Source organism: Fusarium verticillioides, chromosome 6, assembly GCF_000149555.1.
Source record: "Fusarium verticillioides 7600 chromosome 6, whole genome shotgun sequence".
Lineage (NCBI taxonomy): Eukaryota > Fungi > Ascomycota > Sordariomycetes > Hypocreales > Nectriaceae > Fusarium > Fusarium verticillioides.
This window is the reverse complement of record NC_031680.1, coordinates 2,312,142-2,329,236: the sequence shown is the minus strand read 5'-3', so window position 1 is coordinate 2,329,236 and position 17,095 is coordinate 2,312,142. Positions and strand designations below refer to the sequence as shown.

General features: G+C 49.6%; 4 protein-coding genes across 5 annotated transcripts; 1 reads left to right on the top strand and 3 right to left on the bottom strand.

Moving 5' to 3' along the window:
- Nucleotides 1–8,029: 8,029 nt before the first annotated feature.
- On the bottom strand, nucleotides 8,030–8,608 carry FVEG_02053 (hypothetical protein; the record flags this gene model as incomplete). The annotated part of the gene is made up of 2 exons (XM_018889151.1): nucleotides 8,030–8,448; nucleotides 8,545–8,608. 2 exons carry the CDS (start codon nucleotides 8,606–8,608, stop codon nucleotides 8,030–8,032), a joined length of 483 nt encoding a protein of 160 aa, XP_018745233.1.
- Nucleotides 8,609–9,505: 897 nt separating this feature from the next.
- FVEG_02054 (hypothetical protein) lies at nucleotides 9,506–12,118 on the bottom strand. Of its 2 annotated transcripts, XM_018889153.1 has the most exons (6): nucleotides 11,721–12,118; nucleotides 11,375–11,665; nucleotides 10,839–11,234; nucleotides 10,328–10,789; nucleotides 10,121–10,277; nucleotides 9,508–10,071 (listed from the first exon to the last, which is right to left on the bottom strand). In XM_018889153.1, exons 2-6 carry the CDS (start codon nucleotides 11,390–11,392, stop codon nucleotides 9,797–9,799), a joined length of 1,308 nt encoding a protein of 435 aa, XP_018745235.1. In that variant the 5' UTR covers nucleotides 11,393–11,665; nucleotides 11,721–12,118; the 3' UTR covers nucleotides 9,508–9,796. The 2 variants fall into 2 exon arrangements, with proteins under 2 accessions (XP_018745234.1, XP_018745235.1); XM_018889152.1 differs by having other exon boundaries at nucleotides 9,506–10,071; nucleotides 11,375–12,118.
- A 252-nt stretch (nucleotides 12,119–12,370) lies between these two features.
- FVEG_02056 (methylene-fatty-acyl-phospholipid synthase) lies at nucleotides 12,371–16,847 on the bottom strand. Its single transcript, XM_018889155.1, has 4 exons — nucleotides 16,499–16,847; nucleotides 16,374–16,413; nucleotides 16,297–16,313; nucleotides 12,371–16,243 (listed from the first exon to the last, which is right to left on the bottom strand). The coding sequence occupies exons 1-4, from the start codon at nucleotides 16,557–16,559 to the stop codon at nucleotides 15,732–15,734; spliced, it is 630 nt and encodes a 209-aa protein (XP_018745236.1). The 5' UTR covers nucleotides 16,560–16,847; the 3' UTR covers nucleotides 12,371–15,731.
- On the top strand, nucleotides 12,587–15,347 carry FVEG_02055 (methionyl-tRNA synthetase). The gene is made up of 2 exons (XM_018889154.1): nucleotides 12,587–13,887; nucleotides 13,947–15,347. The coding sequence occupies exons 1-2, from the start codon at nucleotides 12,857–12,859 to the stop codon at nucleotides 14,917–14,919; spliced, it is 2,004 nt and encodes a 667-aa protein (XP_018745237.1). The 5' UTR covers nucleotides 12,587–12,856; the 3' UTR covers nucleotides 14,920–15,347.
- Nucleotides 16,848–17,095: the final 248 nt, after the last annotated feature.

The window sequence follows — 17,095 nt, the reverse complement described above, 5'->3', positions numbered from 1 at the left end:
TGGGGAAGGGTGTGCGAGGGCGCTCACAAGTGACGGATCACGGCAGGAAGGCGGTCAAGCTGACGTTGGCTGCGAAGATGCACGTTAGTTACTTAGTCTTGATATGATAACGGGCCATGTTTGATGCTCGAGGTGTCAATACAAACAACGACATCCCGAAGAGACCGGCAGATGGGTAAGCGAATGCAACAGCATGCTTAGGTCCAACCAGTCGCACAGAGAGGGCATCATCGGTATCCAAGATCCGCCGAGTGTCAGGTCCCGAAAAACAACTTATGCGACTCACCTTTCCGCGTTTGTTTGCAAGTGACGTGTATGGTCGCACTGACAAGGTGGGCGGGAAATCTTGCAGACCGCTTTTCGATGCGGGTTCGGTCGAAGCGGGAGGAGAGAGGTCGGCCGGCGACAGGATTTCGTTGTCGGATTTTCGGTTTTGGGCGGCGACGAAGTTTTGTGTAGTTGGAGCGTCGAAGAAACGCGCGTGGTGTATGCGTAAGGTGAAAGAACCGAGGACCGCAGGGGTTAGGCAAAAATGGTTAAATTTTTTTCTGTACCCTCCACAAAGTGATGCACTGTCGATCGGGCGGTCGGTAATGATAAGTCAACAGAACAGAAGACTCTTGCAAGTTTTCAAGTTCAATTTGCACTGTATCAACACACGATAGCTGATGAGATGTAGTCGTTCACAGGCGCGACGCGATGAAAGAAGGGATCAGGAGGTGGTCTGTTCACAGCTGAAGGCCAGTAGTCTAGACGCAGGTACCGTTAAAGGGTCAACTGGGGGGAACAGATGGTTCTTAAAGAGGAGAGGATGTGAAAGATAGTAGAGCGGGATATCAATCGCCAGGACGTATGAGGACCAAAACACAACGAAAGACGGGAACGGGAGATAGATAAAATAGACCAAAGGAGTTGATGTGATGATCGAGGGCCAGGTAGGGGCCAAGTCTTTATGTCAGGTTCCAGGATGGGTCCCTATGGCGGGACGTGACAAGGCGAAGGCAGGCAAAGAAAGGCAAAGGCAAAGGCAGCTCCGGGATTTGAAAGTGGGAGGGTGAAGGGGAAGCGAAAGTGGATTCCCTATGGGGGGCAATTAGTGGAGGGGGGGTCTACAAAATAAATTACGGCGCACTCCCGGGCAGGGGTTGGAGGGCGACAGGGGTAGCGGACCTGAATGAGGGCGTGAATAGCGGTAGCGGGAATGAAGTAGACTCAGACTCATTACAGCGGCCAACCCAACCCAACGCTTCAAGTTCAACCAGTTCGAAGCAAAGCGCGTGTAGCGCATCAGATGAGCCAGATAGTAGGGCAGAGACAAGGATTGGGGAAATAAGAATAAAGCATAACCAAGATGCTCTCAGACCTGACCTGAACTAGAGTAAACAAGAGCCAGAAATAGAGTCAATGGAACAGGATAACGGAAACAGTAGTGCAGGTGTAGTTCAGGCACGAGTAAGCAATCATGTCTTTGTAATTAGAGTATTGGGGCATTGTAACAAAGAGAAGAAGAAGAAATCATCTGAGCATAATAAGCACTCGATGTGTATGCGTACGTACAGTTGGGGTAATAAACAAACAGATGCTTCTTCTTGGTCTCAATGAAATGACGATTGATCATTTTGGCTTGGTGCCCGTCCCATCTTTTTTTTTTCTTTCTTTTCTTTTTCCTTTTTTTTTTTTAGAGGAAAAGTATTACCCGAAAGCCGTTCGAGGGTTTCGTTAGAACTGGATCTCGCAGGTTTGGTTTGCTCTGTGCGCCAGATCTCGCAAGAAACAAGGTGGCATAGATCGAAGCACAGAACTAGGGTTGGCAGGACCTCGAGACACGACACAACGGGAAGAAATCATCGAGGGATCGACGAACTGTAACAGTGGATGACCTGCAAATTGAGGTTTCATATCAAGGGCGAACGCGAGCTGAGAACGCGCGAGGCCGATGAATTAGCACCGAGTACGCTAGAGCTATTAAATTTTACATTGGTAGTGACCTGGGCTTGGTGTAGCACAGTAAGGCGAACAGCTGAGACTAGGACTCAGACCAAACCTCAGGTTTCTGAAAGAAACACGGTACGCTGTAGCCTCGAAGGGATATTCACTCTCCATACTCCGGTTGCAGTGACAACATATGAAGAGTTCAAAACAGCTATTATTGTTTTTAATATAACCCTCCATTTTGTCGAAAATATATGTATAATAAAGTCTGACCCTTTTTAGGTACTACTGAGGTTTGACCCTCCCATAACTTACACAAGCGGGGATTGGCATGCGGCAGGCGTCACAAAGAACGAGGGCCAGAACCTCAATTCCGCCCTGGAAACATCCATCAGCCGTGCCGTCATTCTCACTCAACTCAACATGAAACGCCGTTGCGTGTGTAATCCCAAGACGCGCCAAATCAAACCATAAACTTTTATCATATCCTGCCTTCATTTATAGTACACAGTGAGTGTCCCGAGAACTTGGGAGCGAAGCAAAAAGAAACAAAAAAAACCTCCACTGCCAGCATTCAAGCGGGCGGGTGCCTGGCCCTCGGAAGAGATGGTTCCCGTCGTTTTGCTGCAACTTTACGATGCACAAATTGGAAATCTCCCGTCCCCGGGCAGTTGAACTCCATGTACAGCATACAGTGCATACCTACTGTGCGTCTTGAGATACAGGGCATTCCCCGGCCAGCCACAGCGCGCCGCCTCGCCCAACCAACCACCAATGCCCATAACAAATTCAATAGTCACTCAATGACTGGTGTGGAAGCGTCCCTGGATAACATCTTGCAGCCTCTAGCCGTTACACGGCGCTGATTGGAAAGAGGCTGTGGTCCTCCCTCATCTGTCGTGAATAATCGGGATTGCTGCTGAGGGAATGGGCATCTCGCAGGCAGGCCAATCCTTGTCAGCTGGAGTGATCCTCAGACGTCGATCGTATCGTTCGTTTCTCTTACTGTATTATGCCAGTTGGGCCGCCAACATATCGTGCCGTGTCTTCGTGAGTTGCGAGTGGACGCCCCATCACCTCCCTTTTCGTCTACTCGTATGTCCAGTCCAACAACAGGATATTATGAAAGAAATGAGCTGCGCAGACAGGGTCCGTATAAGCCTCGCTCTGTCTCAACCACACCTTTCTGTTTGTGTGATGCTAAACATGTTGCTATTGATTGTTTCTCACCTATGTCCGGCGCTGTTTCCCCTCTCTCGGGAGTGTGAACAGGCCTCTATCTGACTCAGCTCCCGCTGTTTGATGTTCGACCCCAAATCGATTCCCCTGGTCTTAATCAATGTACAACGCATCACTCTCCCTTGCCCGCCCCTACTCACCAGGGCCGACGTCATGAATCTTCCCTGTACCCTGCAGGGTCGACATGGCATGTGCGCCCCTCAAAATAACCCAGGTCTGTTCCCAGGGGAATTCAGACGGGTCCCGTCAATTTGGGCGCGGTCTAGCGGGTCAGAGCTGGTGCCCAGAGCTGATGTCGGGCTGTCAGGGCTGGGGGCAGGCAAGGCGGCAGCTGTCCTGAGTGGTAGATCTCGTCGACTTCCAGAAGAGTTCAATCATCAGTGCCCATGCTCCCCTGTCCCATATCTCACTCTCACTCTCACTCTCAGGCGGTGTCGAGTTGTCGTCCCCTAGAGTGGCTTGCCTCATCTAGGGGATCCCACATCTCCCTTGACACTATATTTGACAATGTTTTCCTGCGCCATAGGCGTCAATATGATCTGGGCTGTTGGTTGAGGCTAATTAATCTCCAGCCATGCGTATTGTGAATTTCGGTGAAAGCGGTCCAGGACCGCTCAACGTTTGTCGGAGAGTTGCCTGAATCTGTGGTACACTTGACATGATGTAATCTCAATATCTGGTCACCTGGTCTAGTTTAGCTGTTAGCAGCCCTGTCATCGTCTCTTTGTTCTTCACTAGATGGTCTCAAGCAATCGAGGCTAAGAGACGAATCACTCACTCCATCAACCTTCGCAAACAAAGGCCGCCCTTGGATCAGCACCCAATTGCATATTACTTCCACAGTCTTTTAATGGTGTACACAACTGAGGCGGTGTCACTTCTTATTCCACTCTTTCCCTGCCGTATAATCCGTGGCTTAATTAGCATGTTAATGCATGCAATGCGCATGAGTCTGCTTGCTGCCGTGGATGTGGGATGTTTGTTGCTCCTGGGCTCTAGGTTAGGGGTTGTCCTAGATACGACTACCCAATCGGATATGGAGCGAGTGGCCTGGGTGCTCCCCTCCCAACTTTGGAGACGTTAGAGTCAGCAACCCTGTACTGTGTGAGATTTGCGTGAAGTAGTGGGCTGAGGCACGAATGATTCGTCAATACCTGGGGGCTTTTTAGAAGGCTTCATCATGGTCCATCTGCCTTCCAGAAGACAAACGGGTATGATCTTACACCGCTCAGGTTAGTTTAGCTACCTAAGTGCTAAGGCACTGTGCTGTGGCTGTTCGACACCTTTCCAACGACCTAATCAATCAATCAATCAACCATCCCCGCAAATACCGTGCGCAAGATGCAGGCGCTGGCGCATATGCCAGTTGATAATTAAAACATAGATGCTAAAAGGGATAGCTTAATGCAATATAAAGGACAAGGTCCACCATGACGCTCTTGAATGATGACTTCAAAAGTGAGAAAGGGGTGTATCGTGGACCAACAGCCCAGGAGACAGAGAGAGAGAGAGAGAGAGAGAGAAAATTGAGTGAAGCTGGAAATGGAAGACACTAAGAAACTTGGGAATCAAACTTGACAGGGGTGGATGGCATATCTTTCAGCTGCTAGACTCTGGTTGGCTTCTTTTCGAGACTAACCGGGCCATTAGATGGGTTACTCACACATTCGGAAATGACGCTAGCTCACCGAGGAAGGTTTCGAGAATTCTTCTGGAACGATGGTAATGCAAAGGCGGATCTAGCGCCGTGTGACAATGCACGTCCGAGCGTAGCGTTGCGCCCACGACACATCTTATCCTTCTACTGAGCTTCTTTCCGTCCTTCGATGCTACTTTCTCATTCCGATCCATCACCTTAAGAAGCATGGCACCATCAAAGCCTCACCCCTCCACTCCTTCCGTGGTATGGTTCCAAGTTCCAGCCTATCCCATATTGGTATCCATGCATGAGATGAACCTTCCTCACCTTGGCAATTCGGCTGTCTACCTTATTCACCTCCGCACTTTCCATTATTGATTGCTGTATGTCCCGATCGCTCCATGATCCCACTCGGTCTCTTTATCTTGCTCTCCCACTCACGCTCACGCTCACGCCCGTACGGATACATACATATACATCCATCATTTGATCTTATCTGTCTCGTGTCTATCTTCTTCGTAAGAGCGCTCGGCCTCCCAAGCTTGTCCTGACTAAATCCTTGCCCTGGCCCCATGCTCCCGGGGCCCCATCTGAATCTGCCCCGTGCTGCAGAAGCATGGATCACTTCCATTCGTTCTGGCGTCTTTCCAGAAGTTTTAGAATTGAGTCAGTGACCGGTTGGTCTGGGGGCTGTAGTCATGGCGCAGTATCCATCCAAAACCTACACTGACACGGGAATGGGGATCAATGGCTGACCAAGGCATGCTGTAGGTTGGTCAATGTGCTGGTATTCGGCTGTTCATTCAGAGACTCTAATTAAGGACTAGTGCATATCGAGCCACCGGATATCACTTGAGAATAAAAGCACGGCAACTATACCACAAATCGACAGAGCACTCCAAGACTGGACACCAGCGATTGCGAATGGGATATGGTCCACGGTCAAAAGACGTATGTCAAAGAAAACGGCAGGTACTTGGGCATCAAGATGTCACAAAGGCTGCGGCTCCGGCTCGGCTCTCACTCTCATGATCCTTTCTAGTATATCTCGATTTACGCTTGGCTTCTTTGACCTTTGAGTTATATTGTGAATAAATGTAGAACTTGACCTTACTGGGCGGGGAAATCCTGTCCGTGCCGGCGCGGGGCTAGGACTGATAACCTGCTGCATGAAGAATTGAGGAGGATACATTGAGAGATATGTTATTGGATCGATTTGTCAATTATTTGCCTCCCTAGGTGGTCGTAAGTTCGTGAAAGGCTTCGGACTTGAGTAATCGGGTCAAACGGGAACTATGAAGGCTCGGCGCAGGCTCACACATCGAATCCTCGGACAGTGAGTTCATTGACTATGCAAACCGAGCAAAGACTCAAACAAAGAGGACCTCGAGGACTGCAAGCCAATGATGTACTGGGGCCATACGTATCAAGTGGTGCCTGTGGCTTAGGTTTGGCCAACTCTTACACTCATTTACTTGCTCACCGGCTCGACTACCTTACTAACCAACCATGTATAGAACATTTCTAGAAATATGGTGCTCGCACCACCCATGAAGGCTTCAAACAACTTCGCCTTTGACTGTTGGTTATTATTAGTTTCTACGAGCTCAGTGCTCAGCTGCGATTCCATTCCAGTCCGTTCGTCCAGCCCTCCGTTGGCCATTTTCGGCGAAGGCGATGCACCGACCCCAAAGAGGGTTGGTGGCTTTAGTGTATCAAATGCAAGACTTGGCAGCAATACGAATACCTTCTTTTTGCACTTGTGCTCGGACACTGGCCTTGCCAGACGCGAAGCAGAGATGAAACAGTTTGATATTGTATTCCCCTCCTTAGCGCAGGTGAGTTCCATTAGTTATCTGTTTCGAATATCACGAGTGCCTGGAGCTTATACTGTGAGTTACTGAGCAAGCCGTTCTTTGCGCCGGTGCGAGGCTTATCCTTTCTCATTATAGTTAAAAGATGCGTTGTTTCAGAATGCACGCCTTTGTTTTCCCAAAGCTAACGACATAGGTAATTCTCAGGCCGGCTAATAGAGTTTGGGAATATGTACGCTCTGTATATCATAATGATATTCTGGCCTATCCTCTCAGCCTGCCGCGACAAGCTTGTTAATGCTTCTCCCGCATATGGCCGAAAAATACAACTGGTCAAGGCTTTCGGCTGTCGCAAATCCATCGCTACGCCCTTCGTCGATCTCGCCAGAGCTTTTTATGTCACAGAGCGGCGTTTATACGTATGCACTTGTGCAATCACTCGGCCTACATTGGTTCGTGAGGCAGTCATTTGCGCGAACTACCCGGTGGTCGACATTTCACAGCGTCTGCAACGGCATAAACCCAGCAACTAACGACTGGAAGATTGCAGTGCATGCTGCAAAGTAACCTTGAATTCACATTAAAACATCAAGGCTCAACCTTGGAGTGCAACACACAAAGCAAATTGCCTTGATGTGAATAATAACGCACCATCGTTATCTTTGTGTAAGTTGAGGTACATTACAGCCAATCTACAGTATGAATGTATCGAGTGCGTCTTTTTCATAACGCATGGATTTCAGTTTGCTTTCTGCTCCCTGCTCCATCTTTGTATCATCAGGACCAACCGGGAGTCTGACCGTTGTCCTGCAGCATCCCAGGGTGGACCCTGAACTGAACCAAGCAAAGCCCACAGGACCGTGCTCGCCGTCACAGACGATGAAACAATTGATGGAAGCCTTCCAGAAACAGTGGAGCAGTGTAGGTCCAAGCCTCAGAGGGTGAGGTGACGTGGGATGGTCGGCCAATTCTTCCAGGGCTGAATGTATAGACTTTCCCCCCTCCACCACGCCAACACCCGTCAGGGCCAATGCAGGGGTGACTTTGGCCCATGGCTGCCACGAGGGTCATTTTCGATATCAGTCAATTGGGCCATCATATGCCTCTTTCTTCTGTGATTCACGTCAGATCTCGTTCATCATGCTCCCAAATACGACGCTACAAATGCGGGAGAAATGAGATATTTATCAGCTCTTGTATACTTGCACCACCCACCAACTCAGTTTTGAACGTGGCCACAATGACTGATAACACGCATTCTTTGTACTAGGTAAGTCTGATACGGTGGAGGCTGGATGAAGGGGAGACGGTAACCAATTTTTATCAGCAATAAGGTACATGATCATGTGGACTAGTTCTGTCAGGGTTACTACTGTTTGCAATTTCCTTGGAGGCTCTTCATTAACTACCTAGGTACTCTGCATAGCATACTCCACGAGTGGGTAGACTCGTCTGGTGGCCCGGGCTGAGATTGCCGTCGGCGCGGTTTGAGAATGGACGCATGCCTGCGCGTTCCCGCATTTGTGGTCCTCGACAGTCTGTCTGTCCCATCCTTCACCGTTCCCTTGCGCTCAAGGCGAACCAAGCTGAGGTGAGGTGAGCCGTGAGCATGAACCAGCCCGGAGCTTGACCGTACTCTCAGGGGCCGGACCACATTGATGGGTGACAATAACCAAAATGGCCTGGTCCTGGCATGATGAACAACCAAGTTGGCTTTGCTGGCAAGCAGGCCATATTGCGCGAAAAACCCACAGGGTCGATGCACCCCGACCAAATGTGTTTTCTCAATCTGTGAATCGGAAGTCAAGCTGCCCGTTGCAACACCTGGAAGCGAGGCGGATATGTCGATCACCAAAGCTTCGGCCAACTGTTCAGGAACGTGCTATCTCGATATCTGGTGTAGTGTAGCATTCAACTCACAACTACTCTGTAGCCTCGCTGCTCTGTCACTGCCGGCCGACGAAGTGCAAGTTTTTACCGCCATATTGATGAATGCACAGAAGACAAGTCCCCCCCCCTCCCCACGAGGGATCCCCGCGTCTTTAGTACACCTAGATCTGCATCCACGACTCGTCGTTGCTTTTTCTTGTGTGCCGTTTAACGGCAGGCAGATGCCAATGGTCAATGTGCGGTAAGGATCATGACAGGTTTATAAGAGACTCGCCAAAAAGACGGGCCGTCTCTCGTTTGTACCGGATCTGCAGGTTCTCGATTGCATGCTTTTCTTTTTGCTTTTTTACAGCCGGATTGCCCTTGCTGTCGCGTGGTGGTGTTCTGTCAAAGTGATTCTTGAGTTGGTTTTGCTTTGCTGACCGCAAGATCCGGCAGGCCATGGGAGATTGTCGATTGCATCCCATTGCTTGCATCGTGGAAATTAACGGTCTGCCCTGCACTCCGCATCCATGCATTCTGGCTGCACGAGTTGCATATCCGGGGAGTGTGCAGTACTGCACCGCCGTATCAGACCACGTCCTGGATGAGAGCGGTCTGGGAGTTCTCGGGGCGATAAGACTCGCGATTCCTTAAAGTTCTTTCAGCTGGCGCACCCCGGTAGTCAGAGTGAGATCTCATATTATGTGGAAGGTCGAGACATGATATCATGGGGTCTCGGGCTAGTTTGTGTGTGCCTGACGCTTAGCCAGTTCAAGGAGGGATGTTTTGTGGTAATGGACGAGCGTTTCTCGGGTTAAGATATTAGTACAGTACACAGATGTGTTTTATGCCACTACATACTTATCGTTCCATCTCTAAGATACTTTGTTATACATCGTAGAAAGTCGTTTCCCAGACTTCGGAAGAGTGATCTCACTACATACACATACCCTCATCACTCATTACTTAATGAATTCTCTCACAAGAGCAACATAATCTACAAAACAAAAGATCGATATACCATTTTGAATTAACTGACTACGTATATTTTTATCAAACATCAGATTTGTGGTTTGACAGTATCACCCACGTCGTTTTCCACATACCCTAGACTTAGTACAGGTGTACTGGTGACAGCTGTATGTGACTGTTCAGTCCATTCAAGGAGAAATCACTTTCTGGGAGATGAATAAAAGACTTTACATTCGATAAAGAAACAGACTGAATCGCGCTGGTATCTGCTCGCTTTATAAAGGACTATGTGCTTGCCGTGACTTGACGTAGTCTCTAGACCCCATGTCTACCACTTAGGCTGATCACGCTCGTGCATAGGTGTCTCGAGTGCATGAGAATCGCCGAAAGGATCGTCTTCGTCCTCTTCATCTTGCGGAGCTGCAACTGGCCTTGGGGGTTGAGGGTGAGGGTTTGAGTGAGGTTTGGACATGGGGGGTGGCCGAGGAGGAGCTGCATGAACGGGTGTCGAAATGTTTAGCTCGGAGAGGTCTGGAGGCTGCGAGGCGGTTGGAGACTGAGAGGCAGCCTTGGCCATGGCCTCTTTGCCTTTAATCGTAGCCACTGTGAAGAAGTCAGCTACATTCTTGCCAAAATCTAGGTCAACACCTACTTCGATAAAGATGAGCTTGCTCGGCAAGTTCGTCATCCGAATCACTGTCCGCGTCAATCGAACGATCGAACTGTTCGAAAGACATGAGGGCATGGACAAGCTCATCATTAGCATGAAGCAATCCTCCGAGCCACTGCTCTTCCTCAACATGATGGACCTGTTTCTGATTAGTCCACAGGTTCTCTCACAATTCTAACGAATACGCACATATCGAAGTACTTTGCGTCGAAGAAGCTTACAGGCTTCAAAGCGCTCCACTGCCGTCTGGTTCTCTGAAATACGCTCCACCTCACGGTTAATGCTTTGAAGCGCATTCATCAAGTTCGTTGCTGCGATGGAGGAGTCAGCAATGACAGACTTCATTTGCTCCTTCTCGGCCTCAAGGTTGAAAGGCTTCCGCTTCCCCTTGGCCTTGTCCTTCTCTTTCTCCTTCTTCTTGTCTCTAGAGCTACCGAAGAAAGCACTGGACCCTGAGGAAGATTTGGTAGAAGAATGTCCGAATGTTGAACCAGATGCTGGGGTTGAGCTCGAAGGGCCTGAAGCGTTCCGTGCATCACGGGCCGCCTTTGCCGCCGCTTCTTGTTCGTCGTCGACAAATGGATTTTCCTCCGTCTCCCGGAGGACTCGAGATCTCTCCTGTGTAACGGCTTGCTTTCTTTTGGGAAGTTCCTGCAATGTTGAGCATTTGGTGCTGAAATATTGTGCGATAATGACTTACCCTGTGAAGTCGCGCGAGACTGTCTAGACCTGGCCTGCCAGCATACTGTGACCATGAGCGAAAGAGTTCCCTACACTTATTCTTCACTGCAACATCAGACAGGTCAGATGTACCACAAACACGCAGACGTTCAAGCAAGGGCTCATCCACAAAGGTTCGCTGGAACCTCTCACCAGCGTTCTGGATGAGACCGTCAAGAATGACCAATGCACGGATCTGGCGGTGGACATTTCCGTATTTAAGCTTCTTTCGAATGGCTCGAGCTGCTTCACTAGGGCCCGTAGCTTGTAAGGTGATGACATCGACAAGCTCGGGGATACCGCTGAGATCTTCCTCTTCATATGATTCGGAGGTAAGGTTCTCAACGGTTACAGTTACCGCCGAGAACGGCTTCTTCTACTGGGACGTCAGTAAATACATTAGTGCACGCTGGAGCTACTCTAGTGGCATGTAAATAGCTCATGAGAGCTATCAACAGACGATGTGCGAATTGGGCGGAAACTGCTTGCTCAAGGGACAGGGCGGAATGATCTTACCGACTGAAACATGCTCATGATGGGCTATACTGTCGTGGCTTACGTGTATAACCTGCCGTGCCTGTAGCTCTGCGATGCAGGTTGTCAAGTTTCACGATAACTATCTCAAGTACGGTTGGTAGCTTTGGCAGCTTGAGTGCCTGATGACTTGATAGTAGACAGAGCAGCGCGGGGCTAGTCAACAGGCAAGTCGACACGACCACTGAGCTCGTTGTGCCGAGGAAGTGAAGAGGCTCGAGACGGCCTGAGTTATAGTAGGTAGGTAGGTAAGTGGTGAGAAGTTAAAGACCTCTTGTATCATGAGATTCCTCAGATTGCCAGCCAGATAATGAATGGATGTCAATACCTTACCAGGTTAGGTAGGGTAGGTACCTTAGTCAGGCGCTCACTCGTTCCTGCTGCAGGTAAGGTATGGTGGGGTTGCTGTTCTGTTGCTTGGTAGGTAGCGGGACGTGACGCGGGGCTCCTTCCCAGTTTCGGAGTTTCGGTGGGGTTCTGTCGTCACTCGTCAAAGATGGGAGGGAGTCGTGGCGATGGTAGGTGACCTAGGTAGCCGAAAAAAAAAGGGTCTTTACAGGTCGAATTAGAGTTGGACAAGGTTCTGTGATAGGTTACGAAACGAATATCAAACTTATGAAGGATCGTTGGTATTGCGTTGAAATCTGACCCAGACGAGCTCAGTAGAGACTCATCGTATCACAATGGTAGCTTGAGATTGTGTCATACCTTTGGTACATCAAATTCTGGGCCTGGTAGAATGAGATATCTATAGAGTTCGCAGGATGGGGGACAAGCATATTTTCATAGCAGTCCGTCCTCAAATTTGGCTTTATGACTAAGTACCTACCTAGCTACCTACATATGAGTGAGTCAATGAAGAGGCTTGCTCTAAGCTTTGCTGGTGAACATCTGTCTGGAGCCTCATGGCTGTAAGCATGCTTTAGTATGTCCGTTCATGGACTTGGCAGTGAAGCTGGAAGAGTGCACCAGTTGCCCCCGAGCATACAGTGATACACAGAGGGGATCCCACATTGAACCAGTGGAACTCATGATGTTCATCAGCTCTGCATCAGTGCAAGCATCGTTAGGATTGATTTCTACAAACTCGAGACACGCGAGAGTGGCATGTTCCCAAGAACCCCTAAAAGAGTTTATGCCATGACTCCTACTAACTTAGAAATGAGTCAGACAACATTCAAATTTCTATAATACAGCACAATCCGTCAACACAGGTACCGTAGACATCATCTATAAGGCAGTCTTTGCCACCAACTCTGGTTACCCTAGACCTTCACAGCGACTTCTCCAATCACCCCTCCCCCTCCCCCGCCCCCGCCATCGCACCTCAGCTACGAATTTTGACTGTCAAAGGCGTTATCGCAGCTCTGTGACTCACAAACAGACAAAGACAACCAACACCGAACCTCTCATCAATCGTCCTGAGTAAACTTAGAGTTATTGATAGATATCAGATCGCCGAAAATGGCTTCAAAATCACCCGTTCTGCCTGAGGAGGGTAAGCGCAACATTCTAATTACCAGTGCCCTTCCCTACGTCAACAACATTCCGCATCTGGGCAACATCATCGGCAGTGTTCTCTCCGCCGATGTCTTTTCTCGCTATTGCAGAGCGCGAGGCTGGAACACCATCTACGTTTGTGGTTCCGACGAGTACGGTACTGCTACCGAGACAAAGGCCCTCGAGGAAGGTCTTTCGCCCGCCGACCTTTGCGCCAAGTATCATGCCCTTCACAAGGGAGTCTACGATTGGTTCCGAATTGACTTCGATATCTTCGGCCGAACACCCACTCAACAACAGACCCAGATTGTGCAGCAGATCTTTAAGGAGCTCTGGAAGAATGGTTATATTGAGGAGCGAGAGACTACTCAGCCTTTTTGCTCGCATCCTGCCCACGGCAAGTTCCTCGCAGATCGATTCGTCGAGGGAGAATGCAGCATTTGCCATGACCCCGGAGCACGCGGAGATCAATGCGATGCCTGCGGTAGCCTTCTCGACCCATTTGAACCCGAACGCGAGCCCAGCACCTCTGATGATGACCATGTCGAGGCTAAAGCGACTGGTTTCCTGATCAACCCCCGCTGCAAGGTCGATGGAACCACCCCCGAGAAGCGAAAGACGAAGCACCTTTTCCTTCGCCTAGACGCGGTTAAGGACTTGCTTGTTCCCTGGTTCCACAAGAGTAGCAAGGAGGGAGATTGGAGCACAAACTGTATTTCCATCACCCAGTCATGGATCGACAAGGGACTCCTTCCCCGTGGTATCACTCGAGACCTCAAGTGGGGTGTTCCTATTCCCAGGGATCTCGAAGGCTTGAGTAACGAGGAGTATGCAGAGAAGGTCTTCTATGTTTGGTTCGATGCTTGCATTGGCTACGTCTCTATCACCAAGAACTTGGTCGATGGTGATAACTTGGATGGCACGAACTGGGAGAAGTGGTGGAAGAACCCTGAGAACGTCAAGCTTTACCAGTTCATGGGCAAGGACAATGTACCGTAAGCGAACTTCTTGAGAATCCACATGATACGCTGGGGCGGTGCTGACAACTCACTAGATTTCACACTATCATCTTCCCTGCCTCTCAACTTGGAACAGGAGAGAACTGGACCAAGGTCCACAAGATGTCGACAACCGAGTATCTCAACTATGAGGGCGGAAAGTTCAGCAAGTCCCGCGGCGTTGGAGTTTTTGGAAACACTGCTAAAGAGACTGGCGTTGATCCTGATGTTTGGCGATACTACCTTCTATCCAGACGGCCCGAGTCCGCTGACTCTGAGTTCAAATGGCAAGAGTTCATTGACTGCAACAACAACGATCTTCTCAAGAACCTCGGTAACTTGAACCAACGAATCCTCAAGTTCACTCAGGCCAAGTTGGATGGCGTCGTTCCCGACTACACAAAGTACACCGACGAGCGGCTAGAGGAGCACAAGAAGGAAGTGAACGAGGCCCTCAAGACCTTTATCTCACAGTTCGACGCCATCAAGCTCCGCGCTGGCCTTGCCACCGTTATGCACATCTCTGCCCTTGGCAACAAACTTCTGCAGGACAGCAAGCTGAACAACCAGCTTCTGGCCGATGAGCCAGACCGCTGCGCTGCGGTGATTGGTCTTGGTATCAACCATCTCCAGCTCCTTGCAAGCATCGTTCATCCTTACATGCCCTCTACTTCCGAGGCCATCCTGGAGCAGATCGGCAGCCCTGGCTTGATCTCCATTCCTGAGACATGGTCAGGAGACCTCGTCAAGCCCGGCCAAAAGATTGGCGAGCCCAAGCTTCTCTTCACACAGATCCCTGCGTCTAAGCTTGATGAGTGGCGCGAGGCCTTTGGTGGTGAGGAGATCCGAAAGCAAAAGGCCCTCGAGGCAGAGAAGGCGGCGGCGAAGAAGGCTGCTAAGGACAAAAAGAAGCAAAAGAAGCTCGCTCTTCGTCAAGCTGAGAAGGCCGGTGAAGCTTCTACCGAGGAGAAGCCTGTTGAGGCCTCTGCTGTTGACCTGCTCCCCGACAACAAGCCCTCTGAGACATAGATGCATGTGCACCAGAGTGAATCGGAGTTGGCGTTGGCAAAAGAAATTGACTGGGTATGGACGGTGCATGCATGAGGAGTCGCTTAGAAGCGATCATGGGTTGCCGAGCTTATTTTGAGGGGTTGCCGAACTGTAGAGTAGATTCTCAAATCAACTTATAAGGGATGACTAGATCATGAGCTAGATGGCTGTTGAATTTAGTGTACAATATGTTTGAGTTTAGGTATGTCAAGTTTTCCTCTAGACTCTGTCCTGTGCCCTTTATGGGTTCAAGGTCATATGTCGGCCAACTCAGACACACATACGAGAGGGTAGGTTCCCTGTCATGCAATATAGAGAAACTTGGCCATAACGCAGAAGCGCTTTAAATCAAAGAGCGCAAATGAGGGCCATGCGTAGGTCTACAGACGTGGTGTCTAAAAGGGGGAACAGTTGCTATCCTTTCTTGAGTAGTGGAAAAGAAGTCGTCCATGTATGTATATGGCCTTGGTTGCGAATGCTCAGTTTGGTATTGTTATATAAATCAAATGTAATCCCTTATGCCTTGCGACGATTTTATGTCAGCAAAGACGTGGTATCTGTAGGTTTAATCCGAAAACTCCTTAAGCCTGTTGAGAGGCACCTGGCCTGTTGAAAGGCGTAGCTTTCTGTGTCGACTTGGTGTGTATCGTACACTATTCGACTAGATGGAGCTGTCTGGCAGTCTCCGTTGGTTTGTGCGGCCCTGATAACGTTTCATGAAGCGCTGATATGCTGTCCTTTGACTCTTATTTGTCGTTTACTTGGGGAGAGTTTAGACAGAACTCGGGAGCTTAGTTGGACTTTTTCCCAGCAGCACGCTCACGCTCACGCTCACGCTTGGCGTAGATCTCAGAAGTGAACGGGTCCTCAAACTTCAAAGCGATCCTGTAGACAACATCGACCCACAATGTGAGCAGGATACCGGCAGGCTTGCCATACCACATGGCGGTAGCGAGGAAGCTGCAGGTAGAGCCAGTGTACATAGGAGAACCGGTCACGTTGAAGGGAAAGCCAGTCACCATCTCGTCCATGAGAATGCCAAAGTAGTCACCGAGGAAAGTGCCAGTAATGCCTAGTCGCCAGGTTGAAGAGACGACCAGGACGTTACCAACGATGAACAGAGCAACGGCTGCGGCCTGGATGAAGTCGGTGACTAGAGCGGGATGCGTGGGTTGCTCGGCGATGGCAGTCTTGAAGATAAAGTCGCGAATCATACCGAGAGAGAAGATAGTGGCAGCAAGGGCATAGCAGGCAACTTGGGAGTTACCGCCGAAGATCTTGGTCAGAAGCTTGTTGTGGTATTCTTTCAGCGATCAAGTTAGTCGAAGATGAATCGTCTAGCTGCAAGCTGCATACCTTGACGGGCGACGATGCTAGAAAAGAAAAGAGTTAGTAATTGATGAAAGAACGTCACATTGGGGCTTGCAACTCACTTCCAGAAGAGAGGGTTGAATGCGATGGAGGCAGCAGAGACTGGAAGAAGCAAAGAGCTTGAGTCAGATTCAAGTAATCGTTGGTAGATAGAGACATTGCTCAAATCAAGTTGGCATATACTCACTGTACAAGCTCTGCTTGTCATAATCGACATACTCGACAAAGTCTTTCAAACCAAGAGCCATGATGACAGCTGGGCAACCAAGAAAGTAAACAGGCACGAAGAGGGAAAGTGAGGGAATGGCAAAAGTCGTGATCACTGACGTAACAAGTTCACGGAAGAGTCACAGAAGGGAGAGGTTCAAAGAAGACTGCAGATGATTTGCAATTCTGCTGTTGAGAGGATAAACTGTTGAGATATTATAAGAAACAGGAAACAGAATTAAAAGCGAGAGCTTGGAGAAAGACGGGCAGCTTGGAGAGCTAGGGTACCTCCCTCAGGTACCTACCTACCTTCCTGTTAGTAGCTGTCCTGACCCTGACTGGGCTGTCACATGGAAGAGAGTGGAAAGCGGAAGAGGAGAGAGTCCGGGCCCGCGTCATAATGAGGAGCCCGGAATTAGTGGAGAGCCACGGTGCCGTTCAGAAGAGGGTCCTGAGGGTCAACTGGGGGAGAGCCCTGGAGGATCAGGACTGCGTCTTTTGATCCACCGTCCACAAACCAAACCAAGCCAAATCACCCATGGAACAGGCCTGACCAAACGGAAGATCCCTGCACCGC

Bases quoted from the DNA above. Each gene is read 5' to 3' on its own strand.
- FVEG_02056 (XM_018889155.1), bottom strand. From the start codon at position 16,559: ATGGCTCTTGGTTTGAAAGACTTTGTCGAGTATGTCGATTATGACAAG. The intron at 16,414-16,498 runs GTGAGTATATGC...TGCTTCTTCCAG, and splicing joins TGACAAGCAGAGCTTGTACA to TCTCTGCTGCCTCCATCGCA.
- FVEG_02054 (XM_018889152.1), bottom strand. The intron at 10,790-10,838 runs GTAAGTCATTAT...TCAACATTGCAG, and splicing joins GTCTCGCGCGACTTCACAGG to GAACTTCCCAAAAGAAAGCA. The intron at 10,278-10,327 runs GTGCGTATTCGT...AATCAGAAACAG, and splicing joins GACGCAAAGTACTTCGATAT to GTCCATCATGTTGAGGAAGA.
- FVEG_02055 (XM_018889154.1), top strand. From the start codon at position 12,857: ATGGCTTCAAAATCACCCGTTCTGCCTGAGGAGGGTAAGCGCAACATT. The intron at 13,888-13,946 runs GTAAGCGAACTT...ACAACTCACTAG, and splicing joins ATGGGCAAGGACAATGTACC to ATTTCACACTATCATCTTCC.